At 43.5% G+C, this 23,859-nt stretch overlaps 1 protein-coding gene across 11 annotated transcripts in view; it reads right to left on the reverse strand.

Moving 5' to 3' along the window:
- PATJ (PATJ crumbs cell polarity complex component) overlaps nucleotides 1-23,859 on the reverse strand; it is a 302,489-nt gene that overhangs the window by 90,552 nt on the left and 188,078 nt on the right. For all 11 annotated transcript variants that reach the window (XR_011438912.1, XR_011438911.1, XR_011438913.1 and 8 more), the window contains 2 exons: nucleotides 20,815-20,906; nucleotides 3,235-3,307 (listed from right to left, as the gene is read on the reverse strand). Coding sequence is in view for 8 of the 11 variants with exons in the window: in XM_070267562.1 (XP_070123663.1) it covers nucleotides 3,235-3,307; nucleotides 20,815-20,906 (165 nt within the window). In the remaining 3 variants the exon portion in view is untranslated. The remainder of the gene's footprint in view (nucleotides 1-3,234; nucleotides 3,308-20,814; nucleotides 20,907-23,859) is intronic.

Raw genomic sequence — 23,859 nt, forward strand, 5'->3', positions numbered from 1 at the left:
GGAGGTGCACAGTGAGCAGAGTGCACGCTCCACTCCCCACAGCCGCAGGAGGGCATTACTCCTAACGTGGTGGCAGCTATTGGAGGCCAACAGTCCAGAGAGAAATGAAAAAACTCTCTTTATAATTCAATTCATACATATTAATTACAATATGGTAAAATTTATTTCTTACAGGTGACTGAATGATTACAAACATTTCTGTGGTTAGCACAATTAAAAAATGAAAGTAGTAGCTAATACCAATAATATACTTAAAAATTGAGTTAAATACACTTCAATGTTTGAATAAATAGAATAGTTTACATTTATTGATCATGTCTTTGCAGCATGAGCTGCACTGAATGCTGTGCCTACATCACTCCCTTCACTCTTCACAAGGCTGGGAAGGTTTGGCGGTGGAAACCCCGAGGGACAGACGAGGAAGCTGATGGTGAATAACACCCCTGCCTCTGGGCAAAGGGAGATGCTATTTAGCCTTTCTGGACCCCGTCTCTTCTTCTGTACGGTGGAAACAATAACACAGTCTCAGAGGTCTGGATGTAAGTGGGACACAGGACGACATATTGAAAGCATCTAAGATGCTTTCCCACAGTGGACACTGGGGTCAATCATCTCCCTAAAATTCAGTTCCAAGGGGATGATATTCTGATGGGAACACTCATAACTAACAGTTCAAGAGAAAACATTATTTAAAAATATGACTCCCCCTATTCCCCTCTCACCCCCAAAAAAGATTTATGACATTTTGTAAACACAGCAGAATCAGGAACGAAGTACTGACCTACACGGAGCAGCTGCCGTGTGCCAGCACGAGATCTGTCCTATTCGAGCTTCACAACGCTCGAGGTGGAGACTCGTTCTCTCCCTACAGATAAGTGCAGGGAGGACACAAGGGGTGGTCGTGACCACCCAAGGCCGTGCGTCTACAGCATGGCTGTGCTGGGTCTGAGCTGTGTGTAGCGTGGCTCTGGGGCCCCTCCTTCCCACCACCGTGCTAACTGCCCACCCTAAATCTTAATTACGAGGAGAACACCGGTGCTGGCAAAGCTGTGGCTAAATGGCTATTAGTGGGAAGTCAATATCTATCACTACCATCTTTTCAGATAATTGGTCAAAGGGATTAAAATTTTGAACGTATATAGCCTTTGACTCGGCAATTGTACATTGGGGGGATCTTTTCTACAGAAGTAAGAGCACTAGTACCTAATGATTGACACACGTGGCACACACGCACATGGATGCTTATTTTGGCATTTCTTTTACTGGCAAAGCATTGGAAGATCATCTGAATACTGATCAATTGGAAAAATTGATCAGTCAATTGGAAAAAAATTATAATAGAGCATATTAAAATGTGATCATTATATTAAACGAAAAGAGCAAGGTTTTTGCTTTTAATGTACAGAATCTGTTCCAGAAGGATATATAACATGCACCTCAAACTCTGCTGAACAACAGCTATTCTTCAACAGACTGTATAAATGCCACCACTGTCCACCTAGTTGGTCAAAGCCAAAATTCTGGGTTTATCCACGATTCTCTAGTTCCCTCAGCTCCCCCATTTAGTCAGTCACGTCTGAGTCAACGTGCCAAACACCGAGAATCAGCTCACTTTCCTTTGCTTCTGACACCGGCCCCCAGTCCTCGTCTAAATGCACTCGGGTCTCACCTGGGCTTCTGCCTGTGGCATGCGGCTCTCACCTTCCTGCAGTCCATTCTCTGTCCATCAAGTCACCTCACTCCCCTGTTAAAACCTTCTGGTGGTTTCTACTGCACGGTGAATAGAACCCCAGCTTCTTACTCTGACACATAAAACCCCAGCCCCCGCATCTCACAGGCCACTACTCTCCAGGCTCCCAACTCGCTCTGGCACCTGCCTGAAAGGCCCCAGCTCATCCTCCCTTGAGAGCTCTCTCGTCCCCTCTACAGAGAAGGCTATCCCCCCTTATTTCTGCCTGTCTGGCTCCTTCTCACCATCTTGCTCTCGTTTAAATTTCACCTTGTCCAAGAGGCCTTCTGCACGACTCATCAGGGGGGGTCACCTTCCGCATGGCCCATCAGGGAGCCACCTATTTGAATTCTCTGCAAGGCACAATACTACTGGCAATTATCCTGATTTACTTATTTCTTAGTTAACTTCCTCACTAGGATGTGAGCTGCACCACGGCAGGAGCCTCTTCTGTTTATTCACACCTCTATCTCTAGTACCCAACACAGCACCTGACACATGATATGCGCTCACTGAACACTTGTTGAACTAAAAGAACGTGTCTTATACGATCAGGTTTATACTAAAAGAGACACTATTCACGTATAGCCATTTACTTTCGTTGTAGAAGCAAAGGAAAAAGCGTGGAAAGATACTAAACAGTGAATAGTAACTTCCTTGTTGAGGTGGGGAAGCAAAAGTCAACCTTCTCTTCTAAGAACACTGCATTGTTTCATTAGTTACAGTAAGTATGATAAATAAGAAATGTGAAGAGAATTTGATCTTTCTCAGCACAAGAGGCACACTGATTACGCAACTAGTCAGCTATCTTTCTATCTTTCTAGTGTCTGTCTGTGCAACTCTAGGAGCAGACAGATATGAGAGCAATCCTGTTGACTAGTAATTTCTCCAGTAGTAGATGAAAGTAATTATTTAAAGGTACCTCTGATCATAGGCATTAAAGTGTTTTGCAACCATAAAGAAAGGTACGATTCATTCACGTTTTTAAAAAAGAGAATTTTCGGGGGCCAGCTCTGTGGCCGAGTGGTTAAGTTCACGTGCTCTGCTTCGGCGGCCCAGGGTCTCGTCGGTTTGAACCCTGGGCATGGACATGGCACTGCTCATTGAGCCATGCTAAGGCAGCATGCCACAACTAGAAGGACGCACAACTAAAAATATACAACTATGCACTGGGGCGCTTTGGGAAGAAAAAAAAAAAAGAGAGAATTTTCTAATAAATTCTGAAATGACCAACTAGGACAAATTATCTATCTAGAAGAAACCTCGAGGAACTTTGAGGAAGGTAATACCCATTTGGTTAAGCTCTAATATGTTTGTGTAACATTATTTAATATCACTTTATAATCATCTCTCAAATACTTTCTATTTTAATTAGGGAAGTTTCCTAGTTAATAAATTCTATGAGTTTGGAATACCAGATACTGAAAATCAAACATGTTAGATTTGGGAAAAGCGATTATGACAAATCCATGTAAGTCACTCAAGCTAATTAGGAGCCACCTTACCTCAAGAGAAGATGGAGGACTTGACGGTAACGGAAAAGGAGCGACCGCCATCTGATTGACCGCATCTTCATTTCTGTGGATGTTAAAGTAGGCAGAATCAGTACACAGTAAATGCTAACGTCCTGGCTCAAATCATTTCCTCAGTTCTCAGTTGAAAAGGCACACAAAGCACCTCAGAATAAAAAGTATATATAAACATATACTGGTTTCAAGCAGGCAAAGCCATTAGGCACAAAAAGAGATGCACTGCTCAAGGGATCCTGAGAGACAACTATTAGTGACAAAGAATGATGAGGCGAGGAGTCAGCCAAGTCCTGCTTAGCAACTCAGGAGCTGCGGAGCACAATTCTGGAAGGGCATCAACGCTTTCAGCACTGGGGAGTACACATTTTTCAAATGGGTGGATGGAAACTCTAGGCCCCATTAACATCTAGAGCATTTTGTTCTTCAAACTGGAAAGGGTCCCAGCCCCATCTGGCTTCTAACTTTGTTCTGCCAGATGAAGAATGATGCGCTGTGTACAGCAGGCCCCGCGTGGGTGGACACTGTGAGGAGGAGTGATGGATGGCGACAGCAGAGATCCAGACAGTGCTTTGTGGGTTAGGCTAATTCTCCTCCTCATCCAAATTGGAGCAGAGAAGGTGGGAGCTGATCCCTCATCACACAGCGACCGGCACAGAACGGCTCCCAGAACACCAGCTCCGACTATGTGGGCCTATTTCCACTACATCACTAACAAGTGGTAGGCAGGGGTTCTGTGCGAGGTCCATCCTTGACTTTCTATCATTCATGATGCACGACCAATATAATTATCTCAAGATTTATGCGAAGTTTGAGTCAGGTTTCATAATATAACCCAAGGAGGAAGCTCACAAAAATGCGTCTTACTGGTATGCAAAGATCTAAGACTGATCTCTCTCCAAATGACCAGTGCATGTGGGACTGCCACTACCTGACGTGGGAGGGCACTCGAAATCCAGCCACATTTTATTTTTCACTGCTCACCAATTGGAAAAGATCCACTGGTCCTTGTCATTCCTGCTCCGGTGCTTTAATCATATCACTGCCTCTACTTGAAATGCCTTTCTTTATTAAATTTATAACTCACCCATCCTTCTCCAGTGTGAGTTCAACAACCTCAGCTAGGTGAATTAATCCCTTAAGTTCAAAGACTATCTACATCTTGATGTGTTCCAAATTCAGTTAGCCTGGATCTTTTCCTGAGCTTAGGATCTGCGTGTCCAGCTCCTGGTTTACGTCTCCACTAGATGCCTCCAAGCATCTCAAATAGAACAGAGCTCTGTGTCCCACTCAGTCTCCAGCGGGCTCCATAATCAACCCTCCTCACCCGAGTGAATGCCAACACTCTCCCCTCAGTTGTTCAGTCAGGAACCTGGGAGTCATTCTTAAAACCTCTCACCCTCAACTGTATATCCAACCCATCCAGAAGTCCTGTTGATTCTACCTTCAAAACGTATCCGGAATCTTTCCACTTCTTTCCACCCTATCCTAGAGCCATCATTATGTCTCACCTGAGTTAACAGAAGAGCATCCTATTTGGTTTCTACTTACACTCATCCTTCTCTCTCCAACCCATTCTTCACTCAGCAGAGTTACTATGGTCTAACACATAAATCTGGTTCTCTTTCTATCCTCTGCTTAAAATCCTCCTATAGCTTCTTATTGCACTTAGGATCAGGTCCAGAACTGTTGGGGAGGCTATAAGGCCTGAGCTCCTGTCCCTCGCCCCTCATGTCGTCTCTTCTCCTCGCTCACCTTGCTCCAGTTTCCGCTACCCAGGCTTTCTTTCCACTCCTCAGCTGAGCCGAGCTCCATCCACTCAGAGCCTCTCTCAACCTATTCTCCTCCGCTCTGCATGCCTGTTGCCCAAATCCTTTGTCTGATTTATTCCTATTTCTTCTTCATAGCTCACCCTAAATGTCATTTCCTGAAACAAGCCTTCCAGGACCTCCACTATGTGCTCGTAGCACCCTATACAACAATCACAGTTCTGCTGCGCTCACAATTTACCTGATTTGTAGGAACATTTGCTCAAATCTGTCTTCCCCCATATGGCGAGCACTCCAGGGATGGGACTCACGTCCTTCCTACTCTCTATGACATCATCTAGGGCAAACACACTGCCTGGCAAAGAGTTTGTACTGAACATAGTTATCCGGAAAAAAAAAGAGGTCCTGATCACTCACTCAATAAGGGGACACAGGGAGGAGTGTCAGTTCCAGCACCACCACTAACCAGCAGTGTGATTTGGGGACTACTTTCAAGAGCCTCAGTTTCCCGGTGTCTTAAGTACACGGGTTGAACTGTAAGAATCCTAAGTTGATGCAAATTCTTTGTGAAATGCAGCAGAGTATAAATAAAGAGGTGAAGTCTAGGTGCCATTTCTTGCTCTAACCTTTTCAGATTCTTGGATTATCTAGCACATGAGCCAAACCAAAGCAAAAGGGAGAAAAATTAAAACCATAAAGTGACACGGCGCATGAAGAATACATCTATCTTTCCTGACGGTGTTACAGAGGCCTTGAGCATGCACTATTAAGTGAAGAGACGGCTACTGCTCTTGCGGGCGCACGGCGCCTTCCTCAGCAGTCTGCTCATACACAGAAGTGAGCAGTCACCCCCGGGTGAGCCACAGCGTTTTCCCGGTGGTAATTCCCTTTCCCATCAGGTTCCCCCATCGAATAACACGAGAGAGCTCAACTCCAGCTTAGAGCTGGACGACAACAGGACACGTCTGCTGCAGATTCGGAGCTCCTCATGGGGCGGAGTATATTCGGCAGTAATTAAGCAGACAGCTTTTCATCTCTCTCTCAAAGGTTACCAGCATTAAAAATACGGCTGCACATAAATTCTTATTGAGAAATCATGATTAACTGGACCAAGTTAGCGCAAATCAGCCAAGTCATCCTTTTATAATTTAACGGTTTTCCCCAAATTAGTATGACTTTAATGGCCTTTAAAGTCTATATTAATTTTTTTAAACCTCTCAGAACAGAAAACCTGCAATTACTCTCGGTGGAGAGAAGAAAGCTGGCATAAGTCACAGTTCATAACCCTCTACAATCCACTTACCCGTGAGTGTTCACGCACCTCAGCATCACGGAGGGGGGACCTACATGCAGCAAGTTTAAAGAGAAAGAAGCAGGAAGGGGAGGAAACCGAAGGAGAGAGGGCAGCTATGCTCCAACAAGCAGTTAACCCGAAGGACTTGGGGGACCTCTGGCCCCCAGATTCTACGACTCTCACAAGGAACAAAATCTGCTTGCTTTATAACTAACCTTTCCTCTCCAATATAATTAACGTAAGTTTCCCAGGCCCGGGTGCCCCATGCAGGACATAGTCAGGAATTGTAATGTTTGTTGGTGTTTTTACAATTATCTTTCACAGCTGTTGGGGGAGTGGTGACAGAGTTCTGACACAGATAAGATGAAAACAGCTTTCCAGAGCACGGAGCCCTGGGTGCGCCTGCCCGTGTCGCTGTCCCTATGACAATTTGTACTGTTCCTCCTCCCACTCCAGGTACAGGCACGGGACCTTATCTCTTTGCATCCCAGCTGGGAGCAGGGTACCTGGCAGACAGCAGGTGCGCTGGACATGTCTCTGCAATGAAAGAGATCCTAAAAGGCAGGAGAAAGATATGAAAGCAGAACTATCCAAACCATGCCCTGTGCTTTCCAAGCTGTTTCAACGGGTTCATGACCGCGTGCTGCCTATAGTCAGCCAGCACACAGCGATTCCCTGGCTGGGCCACGGGAGCAATGTCTGCACTGTGCATCACTGACAGCCTGCCTCACCCTCAGTGGATGCAGGGGCAGACACCTGCCTCAGTTGGGCCAATCAGATTCTCTCTCCCAGGGCCTCAACATTGAGAACAGACACTTGGAGATCAGATGCGCAACAGGCAGACACCCCAACGGGAACACCCCAGGCTAAACAAGGGCCGGAATGCCACTCTCCTGACATCTCCAGAGTCACCCAGCTCCTTCTCTTCAGAGTCTTAGCTGTTTGGCTCCTTCTTAAGAGTCCATGAGACTCTTTCTTACAATACATTCTCCTCTTAATTTAAGCTGGCTCCAGGTCACTTTGATTGGCTGAAACTCAACAACAGAGCTCTGATTTTGTTTTTAATATATGTTAGTTTATTTACTAAATATTTATACTATGGATACGGAGATGAATAAAACATGATTCCTCCCTTTGATGATATTAGCAATTAGTGAGGAACACAGCTAAGTAAACAGACAATTACAATACTGGCATTACTATCCAGAGGCTGTCAGTTTAGTTTTTCTCCAAAAGGATGTTAGGAATACCCCCAAATTCAGCAACTTGTTTGCAGAATATACTTATATTTATGACAAACACACATTCTGGATCCTGAATTCAATTCTATTTTGTTATAAAAATACACTCATATTGGTAAAAATCATGCAGCTCGCGTTAGGTAGATTCTAAGGCTCCCAAATTGCTGACCTGGTTTACAGACCGTGAGCAGGAATATGTCACTTCCACGGTTAGGTTATATTAAACAGCACGGCTGACTTTAACATAAAGGGGGAATATCAGGTTGGGTGTGAGTGAATCACACACGCCCTTTACGTCTGGAGACCCCACTTCTCCGAGCCTCAGTGTCTGGATCTGCAAGTCAGGAGCTTGGTTTACAGAATCCGAAGGAGCACCTGGGGGCCAGAGACAGGAGGTGAGGGATCAGAAGCACCACTGCTGGCTCGAGGACAGGGGGGCCGCGAGACAATGAACGTGAGCGGCCTCGAGGAGCTGAGGGCCGTCCCCATCTGAGACCCAGCAAGGAAACAGGCTCAACAAGACGAGCCTAAAGTTGATTTTTCCGCAAGGCTCTAGAAGAGAACTCAGCCCGGCCAACACTTGACTTCTGCCTTGTGGTACCCTGAGCAGAGAACCCCGCCACGCTGTGCCAGACTTCTGACCTACACAACTGTGAGCCAATAAATAGGTGTTGTTTTAAACTGCTAAGTTGGTGGTAATTTGTTACACAGCAAGAGAAAACTAATACACAACAAAACTCTCATTTGGAAAACACAGTCATCAGAAACATCACATTTGAGTTCTCACCATGTACCACTGCTCTAAACGCTTTTCATAGATTAACTCATTTCACCTTCATGACAACTCTATGTGGCAGTCACATTATTTTCTTCATTTTACACAGAGTTAAGTAACCTGACCAAACTCACAAAGCTAATCAATAGCAGAGCTGAAATGCAAACCCGGCAGTCTGGTTTCAAAACCTACTCTTTCAACTACTACACTACAGTGTTTCTCATTTTAATAGCCCGTCCCAGAGCCACATAAGTCTTCTCTCCAACACCCAGGCGAATATGCCCAGATCCATCCTGGGGAAAAGTCCTCCTAGGTCACAATTTACTCTTAAAGCTCTTTCTCATTTTCCTTAGGGTAAGACGCAGGTGCCCTGACTCCACCCACTTTTCATACTTAGGTTGAGTGTCATATCCATATCACCCACCCCTTAGATGGATAGAATGACTGTGAAATCAGTGACACAGCCACTGTGACGGCAGTGCAGGGAGAGAGGTGAAGACACCGTGGAGTGAGTCCCTCCACTCTTCTGTGACGGTCATCGGGATGTTCCTAAATCCTCTGGCTTGTGCTTTTCCTCCTCCTTAATTTGGGCCTTGATGAACCAGGTTTCCTTTCCTGCCTTGGTAATCCCAGAAACACACGCTGAGATGGAACCATGTTGCCTGGGTAGCTGAGTGACCACGGTGAGCAGAGAGGCCCCCTTGCTGAGCACTGACAGCCACGTAACATGAGAAAGAAAGAAACTTGTTTTAAGCCACTGAGTTTTGCAGGTGTTAGTTACTGAAGCATAACTGAGTCTATCTTGACTCAAACATGCTCTAAGTTTATTCCATAATATATACCTATTTTTTTTTCTTGGAGGAAGATTAGCCTTGAGCCAACTACTACCAGTCCTCCTCTTTTTGCTGAGGAAGACTGGCCCTGAGCTAACATCCATGCCCATCTTCCTTTACTTTATACATGGGACACCCGCCACAGCATGGCTTTTGCCAAGCAGTGCCACGTCCACACCCGGGATCTGAACCGGCAAACTCCAGGCCACCAAAAAGCCAAACGTGCGAACTTAACTGCTGCACCACCAGACCAGCCCCAAAACCTATTTTTAAAGTCATGCTTCTACCTTACTCCAGCTAAAAACTGGAAACAACCCAATGTCCACCTACAGGAGAGTGGATCAACAAACTGTGGCATATTCATAGATTGGAATATTACTCAATATTTAAAGGAACAAACCATTAACACACATAACAACACGGATAAATCTAAAAAAAATATGTAAAATGAAAGAAACCAGACCACACAAGCATAAAGGGTGATAGAAATCAGGAAGTGTTGGCTCTGGGGAGGAGGGGTTGACTGGAAAGCAGCACCGGCCAACTTTCTCGGGTGAAGGAAGGCGCTCTAGTTTTGTTTGGGGTGATGGTTACACAGGAAATGCTTCGTATTATCAAACTCAATAAACTGAACACTTAAAGCCTATTGCACTGAGTGTAAGTTGTACCCCAATTAAAAAATAAGTTTATTATGATATGGAGTATAAGACAACTATACTATTCCGGAAAGAAATCTAGATCAAGGCAGACCTAGGCAAAGGTACAGATTCTCTCACTGATAAGATACTAAACAATTTTTTAAAATCTTGACTTCTTAATCTATAAAATTGGGATAATATCTTCTAATAGAATTGCTGTGAGATAATGTAAATGTCAAAGCACAATAATGATAGTTAACATTTAATGTCTTATGGTTTGAGGATGTTCAGTCTCAGATGCTCAAATTTCCAGGTGCTAAGTCCTCAATTACCTTTAATTCGTTCAGTCATCAATCCTTAGATCAAAGAAATCGCCGAGTCTAATGCTTCCATTCTAAAGACTTCATCCTTTCTTCTCGTCCCACCGTCTCCATCCTAGTTCATGTGCTTTTCGCACTGTCTGTACTATGACAACGGCGTCCCTACTGCTTCTCCTGTTCTGCTTTTTCTGTGTCTCAACCAATCCAGATCACTCCCCCCTCCACTGGGACAGCCACGCCTGGAAGTGCACCTGCTGCCCCTCTACCCCCAGCTCCCTCTGCTGATGCCTGTTCTGCCCGTTGTGTAATTAGTTATGCGCACGTCTTGCGAGTACTTGGAGAACTTCTTACTTAATGCTGTGGTCTGATATAGCATCTGACATACTGAAGGTACTCAATAAACACCTGAATTAAATTTGTTCATGCAGCTTGGACTCAATTCTTTCCTATTTAAGTCTACCCAGGTAGCATTAACCAGCTTTTGCTGTACTCACTTCTCTAACAGTGACCTCTCTCTCTCCTCTGAATTTCTAAACTATGTACACGACTTTTCTCAGCAACTTCCTCCTATTCTTCTAATAATAGGTCACTACATTCTCGGAAGCCCACATATGTCATATACAGGGATTTGTTGATAAAACCCTGTAGGTTTATTCTTCATCCATCAAAGTTGCAACCATAATTCAAATTGTAATAAGAGATTTCATTAACACGTTATTTGAAGCACCAATCCAACAACTATTGACTAATTCCTTAGGATAAATATGACATATTTTCTCCAATATAAACTGTAAAAGAATACTACAAATTGTGGTCAAAATAAAGATTAGTGGGCTATGAGAACATACATATCCTTCAGGAAACCACAATGAGCCAATGACAACAATTTCTGAACGAGGAGCAAAGAAAGGACATTTGATGTAATGTGCGGTTTGTAGAATGCCTTAACTTTTCCTTAGCTTTTCATTTATCAGGGTCTGAGGTATCTCCAAGGAACATTTCTACTTCTTTTCCAAGTGAAAGTGTGTTCCATCTAAAATTCATATGAAATCCAAAGGACCTTGAATAGCCAAACAATCTTGAAAAAGAGAAGAACAAAGTTGGAGGTCTTGCCCTTCCTGATTTCAAAACTTAGTACAAAGCTACAGTAATCAAGAGTGTGGTACGGGCATAAAGACAGACATATAAACCAATGGAATAGAATAGAGAGCCCTGAAATAAACCATCACATATATGGGCAAACGATTTTCAACAAGAGTACCAAGACCATCCAATGAGGAAAAGATGATCTTTTCAACAAATGGTGCTGGGAAAACTGGATCTCTATATCTAAAGGAATGAAGTTGAATTCTTCTCCTACATGATATACAAAAATTAACTCAAAATGGATCAAAGATGCAAGAGCTAAAACTATAAAACTCTTAGAAGAAAACACAGAGGAAAAACTTTGTGACATTGAACTTGGGCAATGATTTCTTGGACATGACACCAAAAGCACAACAATTACAACAAAAATGGATAAAAGAGACTACATCAAAATGAAAAGCTTCTGTGCATCAAAGGACACAATCAAGAAAGTAAACAGACAAACTATGGTTTGGGAGAAAATACTTGCAAATCATATTTGATAAGGGTTTAATACCCAGAATATATAAAGAATTCCTACAGCTCAACAACAACAAAACAACCAACCTGATTAAAAAATAGCCAAAGGATTAGTAAAGAAATTTCTCCAAAGCGGATATGCAAATGGCCAATAAACATATGAAAAGATGCTCAACATCACTAATCATCAGAGAAAAGCAAATCAAAACCACAATGAGATACCACCTCACATCCAATAGGATGGCTACTAACCAAAAAAACCAGAAAATAACAAATGTTGGCGAGGTCGTAGAGAAATTGGAACCCTTGTCCACTGCTGGGAGGAATGTAACATGGTACAGCTGCTACGGAAAACAGTATGGTGGTCCCTCAAAAAATTAAAAGTTGAATTACCATACAATTCACCAATTCTACTTCTGAGTATATATCCAAAAAATTGAGAGTAGAGTCTCAAAAAGACATTTATTTGTACACTCATGTTCATAGCAGCATTATTCACAATACTCAAAACGTTGAAGCAACCCAAGTGTCCCTCGACACACGAATGGATAAATAAATGTGGTCCATCCATCACTTGAATATTATTCAGCCTTAAAAGGGAAGGAAATTCTGACATATACTACAACATGGATGAACCTTGAAAATATTATGGTAAGTGAAATAAGCCAGTAACAAAAGGAACAATGCTGTATGATTCCACTTTTATGAGGTACCCAGTACAGTTAAATTCAGAGACAGAAAGCAGAATGGTGGTTGTCAGGGGCTGGTCGAGGGGAGGGAGGATGAGGCGTTATTTTTTAACAGGCACGTATAGATTCTCAGTTTTGCAAGATGTAGTGAGTTCTAGAGATACACGATGGTGACGGTTGTACAACATGAATGCACGTAATGCCACTGAACGGTACACTTAAAAATTGTTAAGATAGATTTTATGTTATGCATATTTCACCGCAATTTAAAAAAATTAGCTAAGCAGGACAAGAAAAGTCCAAGTGTGATGAGAGTATGTTTGAATTATTTAGATTATCACTTAAAATCATTATTGTCTCCAGGACCACTCTGGTCCTGGCACTTGGAAATTCATGTTCACTAAACCCACAGGATCTTATTTTATGCCAAGAAAATAGCACTGCATCGAAAGCAGAAGTTGTGTGCCTGAATTCAGCCTGGAATCCTGAGTCGGCTGACTTAATTTTTTTGCCACCTGTTCTAAAATGAGCACAACTACAATCTAGTGTCCAGCACATCGTTAGGCACCCACAAAAGGTGAACAAACGAGGAACACACAAACACAACTAAACAGGCCTGGAGATCATTTTCTGATCGTACCAAATAGAGTGATGTGAGACATCGGAGGACAAAAATAATAAACTCTGCGTTTCTTATATTAACTGGAAGAAGACAGTGAACTAACATCCACCCAGGAAACCTCCATGTAAATGACCCAGAAGTGACATATAAAACAAAGCAAATCACGACATCTCAGCAGGAAGAAGAGATTCTAGTAGGTATTTCTAACTATGTGAACAGATTGAACAGTTTCCAGTTTCCAACTGGAAGAAACCACCAAAACAGCTGACTATGCTGAATCTGAAGTAAATGTCCAGCCACAGTGGAACTGTGAATTTTATTTATTTACTCGGTCTTCCAACAATGTCACCCCTAATGAGGGCTGCAGGAGTCACAGGGTACCCAGACCCACAGCATTACAAAGGGGGCCCCAGGCAAGTTCTGAAGAACTGTTGCCAGCCATGCAGAGGAAAGGAGGCTCACAAAATATCTGGCAGTGCAGGCTGGCGGGGGGTAATACGGGGAGCTCAGGCCCGGATAGGATGGACAACTTAGCCTGCTAAGTTTCTCCCAGAGGTTGTTTCTAAAAGACAGTGTAGTAGACACCCTCAGCCATTAACCTCTCCATCCTGGCTGCGAAGCCCCAACGCTGTTCAGATATCCAGCCCTCACCATACGGCCCTGTGCTGGGGAAGGTGACGCCTCCCCTACCCACCCCCGGCATAAATCCTGCCTGACTCCTCCGAGATAATCATGGTAAACTCATTTTAAGAGCTGGGATGGTTTGGCAATGGAAATGTGTCATATTGGAGACTTGTTTGGGGGTCTGGTGCTCTACTAACAGAGTCTGAAGGATAAACGCTTCCCAGAATCAAGGCCAAAAGCCTACATGTGACAAGAAGATGTGCAGAAGGAACCAAACATCTCACTCTATTTGCTCACGGTTTGTTTGGATTGCTCACGTTTATCACCCTTCCCCTTCATTAGGATTCTCCAGCAGCAAGCAACACAAATGTACTCGGGCCAACCAAAGCAAAAGGGAATTTATTAGAGGGATACTGGAGTCTTACAATACACAGGCAGGCCACTCGATCAGACTGGGGACAGACAGGAGCTCAGAGACCCCCAAAGGACAGAGAAGCAGGAAGCAGAGTGACATTGTAGCAGGAACGTCTGCTCAGGGTCCTCTGGCTCCCCGAATAAACACCTTTCATACAGACTCACTCGTCTTACTTGTTTCCTATTCTAAGCCTAAGGGATCTTATTGCCCAAGCTGGGGTCACATGACCACCCACTGGCCACACCTCGGTACTGAAAGAAAGATCTGGATCCTCCAGCTTCTATGGAGAGAGAGAGAGGCATCTAGATGTACCGTTTTTACTGGCCCACCATCCTACATACACTGTATGTGTGTGTGCCTGCGAGCATGTGTCTGTTTCAGGAAGGGAGTCCACTTAAGGACATAGGCATTCTACAGGGAAAGGAGTATAGACACTGACCAGCAAAGAAGAAAAAAAAGAAAAGAGAGGAAGGAGGGAGGAAGGGAGGGAGGGAGGGAGGAAGGAAGGAAGAGAAAGGCCCACATCATCCCTGTGACCATCACAATCGGTCATTTCTGAGTGCCAAGAAGTAAACAAATACTGTCATAATTCCCACAAGCTGGCACTATGCTAAGGAAAGGAAGAAGCAAAGGAAAAACTGCCAATTCTACCTACGAAGTAAAAAACCTGATTTTCAAAGATACTTTACAAGTCATAACAAGAAAGACGGGCTTGCTGTTTGGCAGCAGCACTTTACCTAACTCGCTGAACTCACCCAAGGCTTGAATGGCTCTGCAAAATCTTTGGTCACTTCAGATTGTCTAACTATAACCAACCTCAAAAAAGTAAAATTTATGGTTACTCTGGATATTCAAAACAATATGCCATAGGCTCTCAAGATGATTCTGGAAATTTATGACCCAATGGGATCATAACTGGATGAAACATACGTGTTCCCAAGGTTACCACAATGTCAAAGGGAAGAACGCTTCTTATTTGGATATAGAAATTCCAATGTCTTTGACAAAAGATCAAAACACTCCAAATCTACCTTGTTCTTGAACTAAAAGGCTTATAAATTCTGCTTACAAATATAAAATTAATAGATAATTAAAATGACTATTTAAAATAGATAGCACACGAACAAGTACTGAAGAAATGAAGTGGAGGCAGCATCTGAGAGCATGGGAAACTACGGGTCTCTCATGCCTTAAACCTGTGAGACGCCCTCCCTGCGTCTCCCAACAGAGCTCAGCGCTAGCGACGAGCCTCCTGGCACACAACCCTGGATGAGAATCCACTGTGCACTTGGAAAGGGCACTGCATTCTTCAACGGTTCACGAGAGCCGGAAAGACGCTTCCTGACCGAATTCAAAACAAACGGCGTGCACAGCAGTTCTCACCCAACGGGACAGTCCTGGGGACGGGCTGCTTTTCTCCTACAAGGAAAGGCCCAGCACACTGGGTGTAGCATCTCCTTCCAGAAACCTCTGGGATTCTGTACCTCCTGCCTTTGCTTACGTACCCTTCAGGTCTGAGCTGAAGTAGCTTTCCCTGTGGCACCTTCCCGTAGCTCCAAAGACTAGGTCAGCTGTGTCGCCTACATGTTCCTACAGCTCCTACAGCACATCCTACAGTGATTACCGCACCTCTGCCACCGCACAAGGCCCCAGACAGCTCACTCTCTGCCTCCTCCTCTAAGGCAGAGACTGTGTCCTCCCCATCACTGACCCACGACACCGGCACAAGGAGGCACTTGGCAAATACTTGTCAGACAAATGATGAGTATTTCTTTATGAATGTAAAACTCACGCTTGTTCCCACAATGTTTTGTCCCTCCTATTTGTCAAAGCTCAATATAAAGAATCAAAAGCACAGGCAGGACTTTAAAAGAGGCATTCGGTCTCCTTCTCCAGGTAGGCTTCTCCCAGAGATGACTCTGATGCTCACATCGGTTTCAAGTAAATCCCATCTTTTAGAGACATGGCTGGAGGATGATGGGCCTCACTACATTTTTTTTTTTTTTTTAAGATTGGCACCTGAGCTAACAACTGTTGCCAATCTTTTTTTTTTTTTTTTCTGCTTTATCTCCCCCAGTACATAGTTGTATATCTTAGTTGCAGGTCCTTCTAGTTGTGGGATGTGGGACGCCGCCTCAGTGTGGCCTGACGAGCGGTGCCATGTCCGCACCCAGGATCCGAACCCTGGGCCGCCACACAGGAGCACGTGAACTTAACAACTCGGCCACGGAGCCGGCCCCCTCACTACATTTTTAATTACAGAGACAAGACATATGTCCAACTGACACAGTAAGGGGGTCCCACAGCGAGTCCGCTCCGCTTGGCAGGGCTTGATGGCCGGCACTAAATCCTTCCAAAGGCTTCAGCTTCGTTTGGCCTCCTTTGGCGCCGGGAGACTTTACACAGTCCACGTTTTCCACATGTAAATGTAATTAAGTAAGGGAGAGCGAGCTGCTATACGTGACATTTAATTTTCCACAGTGGGGGAAGGTGCGACGAGCTGCAGGCAAGATTGCCCGTCTCCTCGGATCCCGCACAGCCAAACGCAGCAATGCACCCCACCTGTCACACAGCTTTCCTCCTGTTCTTCAACTGGCGTGCTGGCATAGAGAGGATGATGTCGAACACAAAAAGCCAGAGAACGGAATCTGCGGTATGTGGTCAGAGCCTAGACAGCCATACACATCTGGATGACCCAGAGTGGAACAGTGTCGTTTATCCAAGTCCATGAGTGCCACAGGGCACCATTACACAATTACAGGACTGTCCAAAATCTAATGATGTGGGAAAAAACGGGGACATGTGATTATGTAAGTCATGTACACATGGCAGCAACCTGCTAATTTTCACCAATGACTCCAGACCCCTTGTGACTTATAGATCAATTAGTCTGTGAGTAAATACAAGTGTTAAACAAATATGACAAGGACGTGGTCACACACACGCATACGTCACCATAGACAGAGGCCCTGTTCACTCAGACACTGCCTGTGGCGTATTTTAACAGCTTTCTGCAATTACTGTACTGCTGATCACACTCCCAGACTGCGGCCAGTTCCCATTTTTATCTCAATTGTCAGTAAGTTTGAAAAAGAGCTGCCAAGGTATAAAAGCCAAAAATTTCTGTACAATGGAACTGCACAGAGCAACAATAATTTCAACTAAGGAAGGAAATATTGTCAAATGGAAGCAGTACCTGCAAAGAAATACAATTTACAAAAGTCAAGTTTTAAAGTAACGTTATATAACACAAACAAGTCAGGCAGTTTTAAAGAGAAGTACAATTACATCTGTCTGATGAGATGATTTAAGTGTTAACTTCCTAAAACTCGGTAACAAATTGATATTTAATTGCTTCAGGATTTGGTTCCCAAATAGGCAGAATCAGGGTTCTTGTAACAAAGGTCTGAAGGAGGTAATACATAAGCAGAGGCTGAAAGATGCACCGAAATGAGCAATAGGCCAGACAGTCAGCCTGAAAGAGAGAGGAGGGCAGGCTGCATCGCACCTGAACGCACACCTGAGCAGGATGCCAACCCACACAAGGCAGAACTGATGAGCAGCAACGTATTTCCTCTTTTGATTTCCTTAAGTGCTTTAAATTCTGACACTGTTTGATATCACTTGCCTCAGTTAAATCTATTACACTATATTTTATGGACATGGGATTAGTTTGTGTTAATTAGACTTCTCCTTGTACATCCCTCAATTAAACAGCGTTCTACTCCTCGTTAGACTATCAGGTCATCATTAAAAAAGCAGCAGCAGCAGCTGCTGACAGAACTAAAAGAGATGTTTCAGGCAGGCTGTGCCCATGTCTCTTATTGAACATTTACCAGAAATGGTTTTACACAATGTCCGTAGCTATCTCTTCCAGCTTTTAATCATTATGATGTTAATTAAAGCATTCTTAAACGGTAAATGTGCTTCACTTAAAAAGCATTCGAGATTCTGGAGTTAGATGAAGTATATATGAGGGAAGAGTTCTTCTTTTTCCTCTTCTTTCCTTCTCCCTGACTTCTTTCCTTTTCCTTTACCTCGCTTCTCTACCCACCTTTCAACGTTTTTCTACCATCTTCATCATCATCATCTTCTTCATCATCATCACTCTAGCAGTGAATTGTTGAGCCCATACTGCTAGGCAATTTATATGTGTTAATACATGAGACAACTGATGAGATAGCTATGTTATCCCCATTTTACAGGTCAGGAAACTGACCCAGCTGACATACCTGGGGTAGTGAAGAGCTGGATTCCAAGCCCAGGCAGGGCGAACCCAGAGTTCCTTCTTTTAATCACTAAATCTTAGAGTTTAGTCATGCTTTAGACAGGAATTCATCATTCAGGCAAGAGTTCTCAGTCAGACAAATAGCTCCTTTTCTTACAGAAACTGAAGCATTAATTAATTAATTAATTAATAAAATGTTGGCACATAGATAACCAGATATACATCTACCGACTCAAAGAAAGGTGTCAGCATCTCTCTCGATTCAATTTAAGCTCGTTTTCCTTCACACAGTCTAGACAGGACTATGACAGTAGATTGTTCAGAATCACACCCACATCTTTTTTCTCCTATAAAAGAAGACACAGAAAATCTTCCTAACTTAGACTATTTGGGAAAGCAGCAGGGAAAGGGACTAAAGCATGAGGAATTTTGTAGAATAATGAGTTATAGACTACGTGCATTTTTAAATCCACAAAATAAGTCAAACTAACTTACTTTGATAGTTGCCTTTGGAGAATAAATAATCTAGACTTGCTTGGTAGGAGCTGAAAGGGACTTTATCCTGTAAAGCTTTCTGAATGTTCACTATGTGCTAGGCAGCATAATCCAGTGACCACGCAGAAAAGGCGCATACTCAGGTTATATATTTTGAATGTACATTAATACTTCTAAATTGCTTAAAGCTGCATCCAGTAGGTCAGTGCTCAGCAGCATCCTCAGCTTGCTCACACTATTAATTCACTCAACAACTTCTTTCCTTGATCCTGATCTCTTCTGAACAATCAAAATTGAAATCATCATACACAAAATTAAAGGGGCTTTATTACTGTCATTAAAACGCTACTCAGCCTACTTGTCTGTATTCTAAATAATTTCAAATCATTTAACCTTTCTTTTTTGAAGGAAGGTCCTATTTCCTAACTACTTAATTGCATTAAATGATTTCCTTTGGATACTATTCCATGTTCTTTTTACTCTCTTTAAACGGGACGGCCCAGGGGCCAGCCCCGTGGCCAAGCGGTTAAGTTTGCACACTCTGTTTCAGTGGCCCAGGGTTTGCTGGTTTGGATCCCGGGCACGGGGACATGGCACCGTTCATCAGGCCATGCTGAGGCGGCATCCCACATAGCACAACCAGAAGGACCTATAACCAGAATATACAGCTACGTACTGGGGGCTTTGGGGAGAAGAAGAAGAAAAAAACATAAATAAAAAAGGAAGATTGGCAACAGATGATAGCTCAGGTGCCAAGCTCTAAAAAATAAATAAATAAATAAATAATAAAATGAGATGGCCCAGCATGGGTGATGCAGGCCCACAAACACAGCAGATGTCCCTTCCTCAAGTCTGTTCCTGTTTTCATCATCTAACTGGAATGTTGCGACCTCTGGCAGCAGGAAGGGCAGAGAAACCCCGAAAGCCGGTCGGTGTCTGGTCGAGGGCTTCAGGAGAGTGAGCCAGAGGGGCTGTCTCAGCAGGAAGAGACGTGAGCAGGGGAAGGCTTCCCTCTCTAAAAGCAGGAGTGACACTGGAAAGCTAGAGCGCGCTCCCGAGTGGAAGGAAAAGGTGCCAGTGGGATTTCTTCAGGAGCAGGAATATTTCATCACCTGCCTCAGTGCCCACGTCTGGGAACAAAACTACCCCTGAACCCCGTGGCCCCCGGGAACGCACAGCCTCACTGACAGCTAAGGAACGAGAAGAGGAAGAATAATGATGACCACCACTGTCACTAAACACCAGCCGACACCCTTTCAGCCGTCACTCTGTGCCAGACATTGTGCTGAGCATTTCAAATTCTGAAATATCACAAGAATGAGGTACTTGCTTTATTATCCCCATTTTACAGATGATAAGTGAGGCCCAGAGGGAAAAGAAGCAGAGCCACAGCTAACACACAGGGTTAGTTACATCACTTAAAATAATTCACTATTTCACTAGTCCATTAACAGAAAATAAAGCCTCACTCCATTGCTGATGTGGCGACGACGGCCACCAACAAGGACTCCCAGCCCTGAGTCACTTCTGCAAAGGGCTCCTTCAGCTGGCAGGTGAGGGATGGGGACAGAGGGGCCCAGACACACACAGAGGGCTCCACCTCCTCCACTCCGGATTTCTCAGTGCCCTCAATACGAAGCTCCTGAAACTTCCCTGAGTTCTGTTGTCCTGCCTGTTCTTTGGTGAAGATGTCAATGAGTCAGCAAATGCACCCAACGATGGTGACAGGAGGAGGACAACCTAGATGGTTCTATTCTATTTATAGACAGGGTAATCAGATCAAGAAGGGAAGAATTTTCTTAAATTGAAGTACAAATGCCAGCCTCAACTACTAATTCTATCATGTGAAACGTAAATAACAGGGAAACCTCATAATCAAACAATCCATCCTTCACTTAGTTACAGTTACAAAAGGAAAACATATTTTTAGAATACAGTCATTTGGTTACACAAATAATAAAATCTCCAGGAGAGATCTTAGATTTTAGGAAACCAGATGTATCTATCTCACCTGATGAAGACCAGCTTGACCTTTGACGGGGCAGTCTTAATAATGGCAGACGCATTTTGGTGACTTCTTCCATACAGGATCTGATTGTTGATCTGATGGGGAAAAAATAAAATGCACTTGTAAAATGCAAAAGGTACATTTATACATGTACACAAGTTTGTACGTACATCTTTGGAATTCAAGAGAGAAGTCATTTCTAAGGGGGCACATGCAAGACTAATGCTAAAAATCTTTATATCCTTTGTATTATAGAGTCAAACACTAATTCTAAACAGCTATTACAATCTCTTAAGTTTAGTTTTGAGTGTAGTTAATAAAGAACAGACAGCCTGTGACCCTTTTCTAAACTTCAAGAGAGCAGTGGTTGAGCTGGATGCAGAAAGTTTATGATGGATACTCCATGTCCTACAACTTAGCCAGATTCCTACACAATGTAGGAAACAGACCACACTCAGATGCCCACAGAGCTCTGCAGGGCCCGTTCACCAGACTCTGTAAACGCGTCAAGGTGATTACATAGCATGCATTTTGTTACCACAGAGGAGGTAAATACTATGTCCCCATTTTAAGTCAAATTTTTGATCAATTACACAGAAAGATTTTCCCATACACAATCAATGAGCCACCTGATTTTATTCAAGATGTGGTGGGGTTTTTAACTTGACTGAATTCACCTGAATATTGTCTAAAAATATTTACATTCTAAACTTTTTCACTCCAGATTTTTCCATTGATATGGCTATCATGATGGCCATAATCAACCTTTATTTTATTTCATCCTATTGAGAACAGCTGGCAGAGTTTGCCCCCCCATCTCTTTCATAAGTAGTTAATGATCTATCCTAGCGTCCCTATTTAACTGAGGCCCTGATAATTTCTACCATTTAAGGGATAGTACAGTATACTATATAAGGGATAGAAAAAGGGATTAAAGGATATGGTTTTTGTTTGTTTGTTTTTGATGAGGAAGATTGGCCCTGAGCTAACATCTGTGCCAATCTCCGTCTTTTTTTTTCATACGTGGGACGCCGCCACAGCATGGGGCTTGATGAGTGGTGTGTAGGTCTACACCCAGGATCTGAACCCACGAACCCCAGGCTGCTGAGGCAGAGTGTGCAAACTTAACCGCTGGGCTGCACTGGGCTGGCCCCGGATTTATGCTTTTTGTAATGAGCATCTAATTTGTCCTTAAGGTCTCTGAAATTGTGCATTTGAAGACACCTCTGAAAAAGGCATCATTTTTGTCATCACAGCTGTAATGAAAAAGCGTACGGAAGCGAAGAGTTCAAAGGATGGAATGAACATACAATATTGTGAACCGTCTACATGAAGCTGCTCCAGCACCTTGAAGTGGCAGAGCCCCGACTCACACCCGAGGCCACGGCAAAGACCACACTCGAGCTGCCTCCTCACTATGCCTCTCCTACCGGCCCTCATTCTTCACCAAGACAACCACTCACACAGAAATCCACTGATCTTCCACGCTGTCATTTCTCTGTGCCTCAGTTTCCTCTTCTCTAAAAGGAACCTAAGCACCTACTTCATAAAACTGTTGTGAGAATTAAATAAGATAATGCCCCTAAGTATTTTTGAGTAATAAAATTTGATACACAAAATATCTTTAATTTCTGTGTGTTCAAAACTACCCAGCATCCCATATACAAAATAGAGGAAGCCTGGCTCAGGGTTAATCTTCCTCACCAAAGAAAGTAAATAGATAAAAAATAAAGTATTCAGAGAAAAAAAACATGCCCACCCTCTAGATTATATATTTTCTCCTAATACTTTCATGAGGTTTTTTCCCTTATGTTTACATTTTCTTATCTAACTTATAAGGGTATGTAAATCACAGAGTCATTCAGAGTAATGTGGAAAAGCTGACTTAATGACATAGGAAATGTCCAAAATGTATCACGCGGCAAAACCTGGTAATAAAATATTATGTCTAGCATAACCATATTTTTCAATCTCTTTAATTTACAATGAACTACAAATAAAGATCTTTAAATCCCAATTTTGGAGTGAGATGATGCGTGGAATATGCTGGATTCAATGCCTGGCATTAGGTAATTATTCACGAATGTCTCCCCCGCGGTTCCTGGCTTCTGCGTTCAGAAAGTCTTTCTAAACCACAACTCGTCAAACCTTCCTGTCTTTGAATTCTATGGTATTAGCTTTATAAAATTTCTCTTTCTGCACGTACACCTCACCCGACATGGCAAAGGCGGTCCTCGCTGGGTGTGAGCATCAGTGCACACGTATTTACTGAGCTGAGCTGAACTTCCGAGGGCAGGAGCCAGTGTCCCCTGCACCCCCAGATGCTCAGGCACAGCCTGCACACAGTGGCACTCAACGAAGATACCGAATCACAGGGCGCTGGATGGAAGTGGCACTTCCATTAATAACTGCTAGCGCGCTTTCTCAGAGGTGGGCTCCAACCTCAAAGTGACCAAGATTAAAGAAAAATGCTTTTTTTTTTGTATTAGCAAAAGCTTGAGTGTATAGAAAATTGAGCTGTTTCATGTTTATTGAGATGCCTGCTTTTTAGCCATGATCCTCCATTTTGATAGAATAGACCACACAGTCCTACTATTCTGAGAGGGAAAAATTACAGCCCAAATGCAGAAAGCAGATCGTTAATTTTAATTTACTAAGAGTGAATCTGCAGCAATGCCTTCGGTGGCACCGTCTCTGAACAGGCAGAGGCTCTGGCAGCGGAAAGGTAGAGCAGTGCGTTGCCGTGGATGCTCTTCCAGAGCCAAGGACTGTGGGGTTTACTGCTACGGCAGCTGGCCCCCGCCAACGTTCAGAGGCCTCTGGAGAAAGTCCCCTCGCTCGCTGGAAAACTGGGAACAGAACAAGACCACAGGAAGGAGTGGAAGCTGCTTAACTGGATTAAATCTAAAAGGGAAAAGCACCTCTCGGGATGAAAAAAATCCAAGACGAAGCCTCTTTCCTGGCCTCAGACATGACACACGAGCAGCTGCTGGGCTTCAGCAGAGCTGCGTTTTCTCAGACCTTCTTTAATATGAAACAATTTCATTA

Source organism: Equus caballus, chromosome 5, assembly GCF_041296265.1.
Source record: "Equus caballus isolate H_3958 breed thoroughbred chromosome 5, TB-T2T, whole genome shotgun sequence".
In the NCBI taxonomy this organism is placed as follows: domain Eukaryota; kingdom Metazoa; phylum Chordata; class Mammalia; order Perissodactyla; family Equidae; genus Equus; species Equus caballus.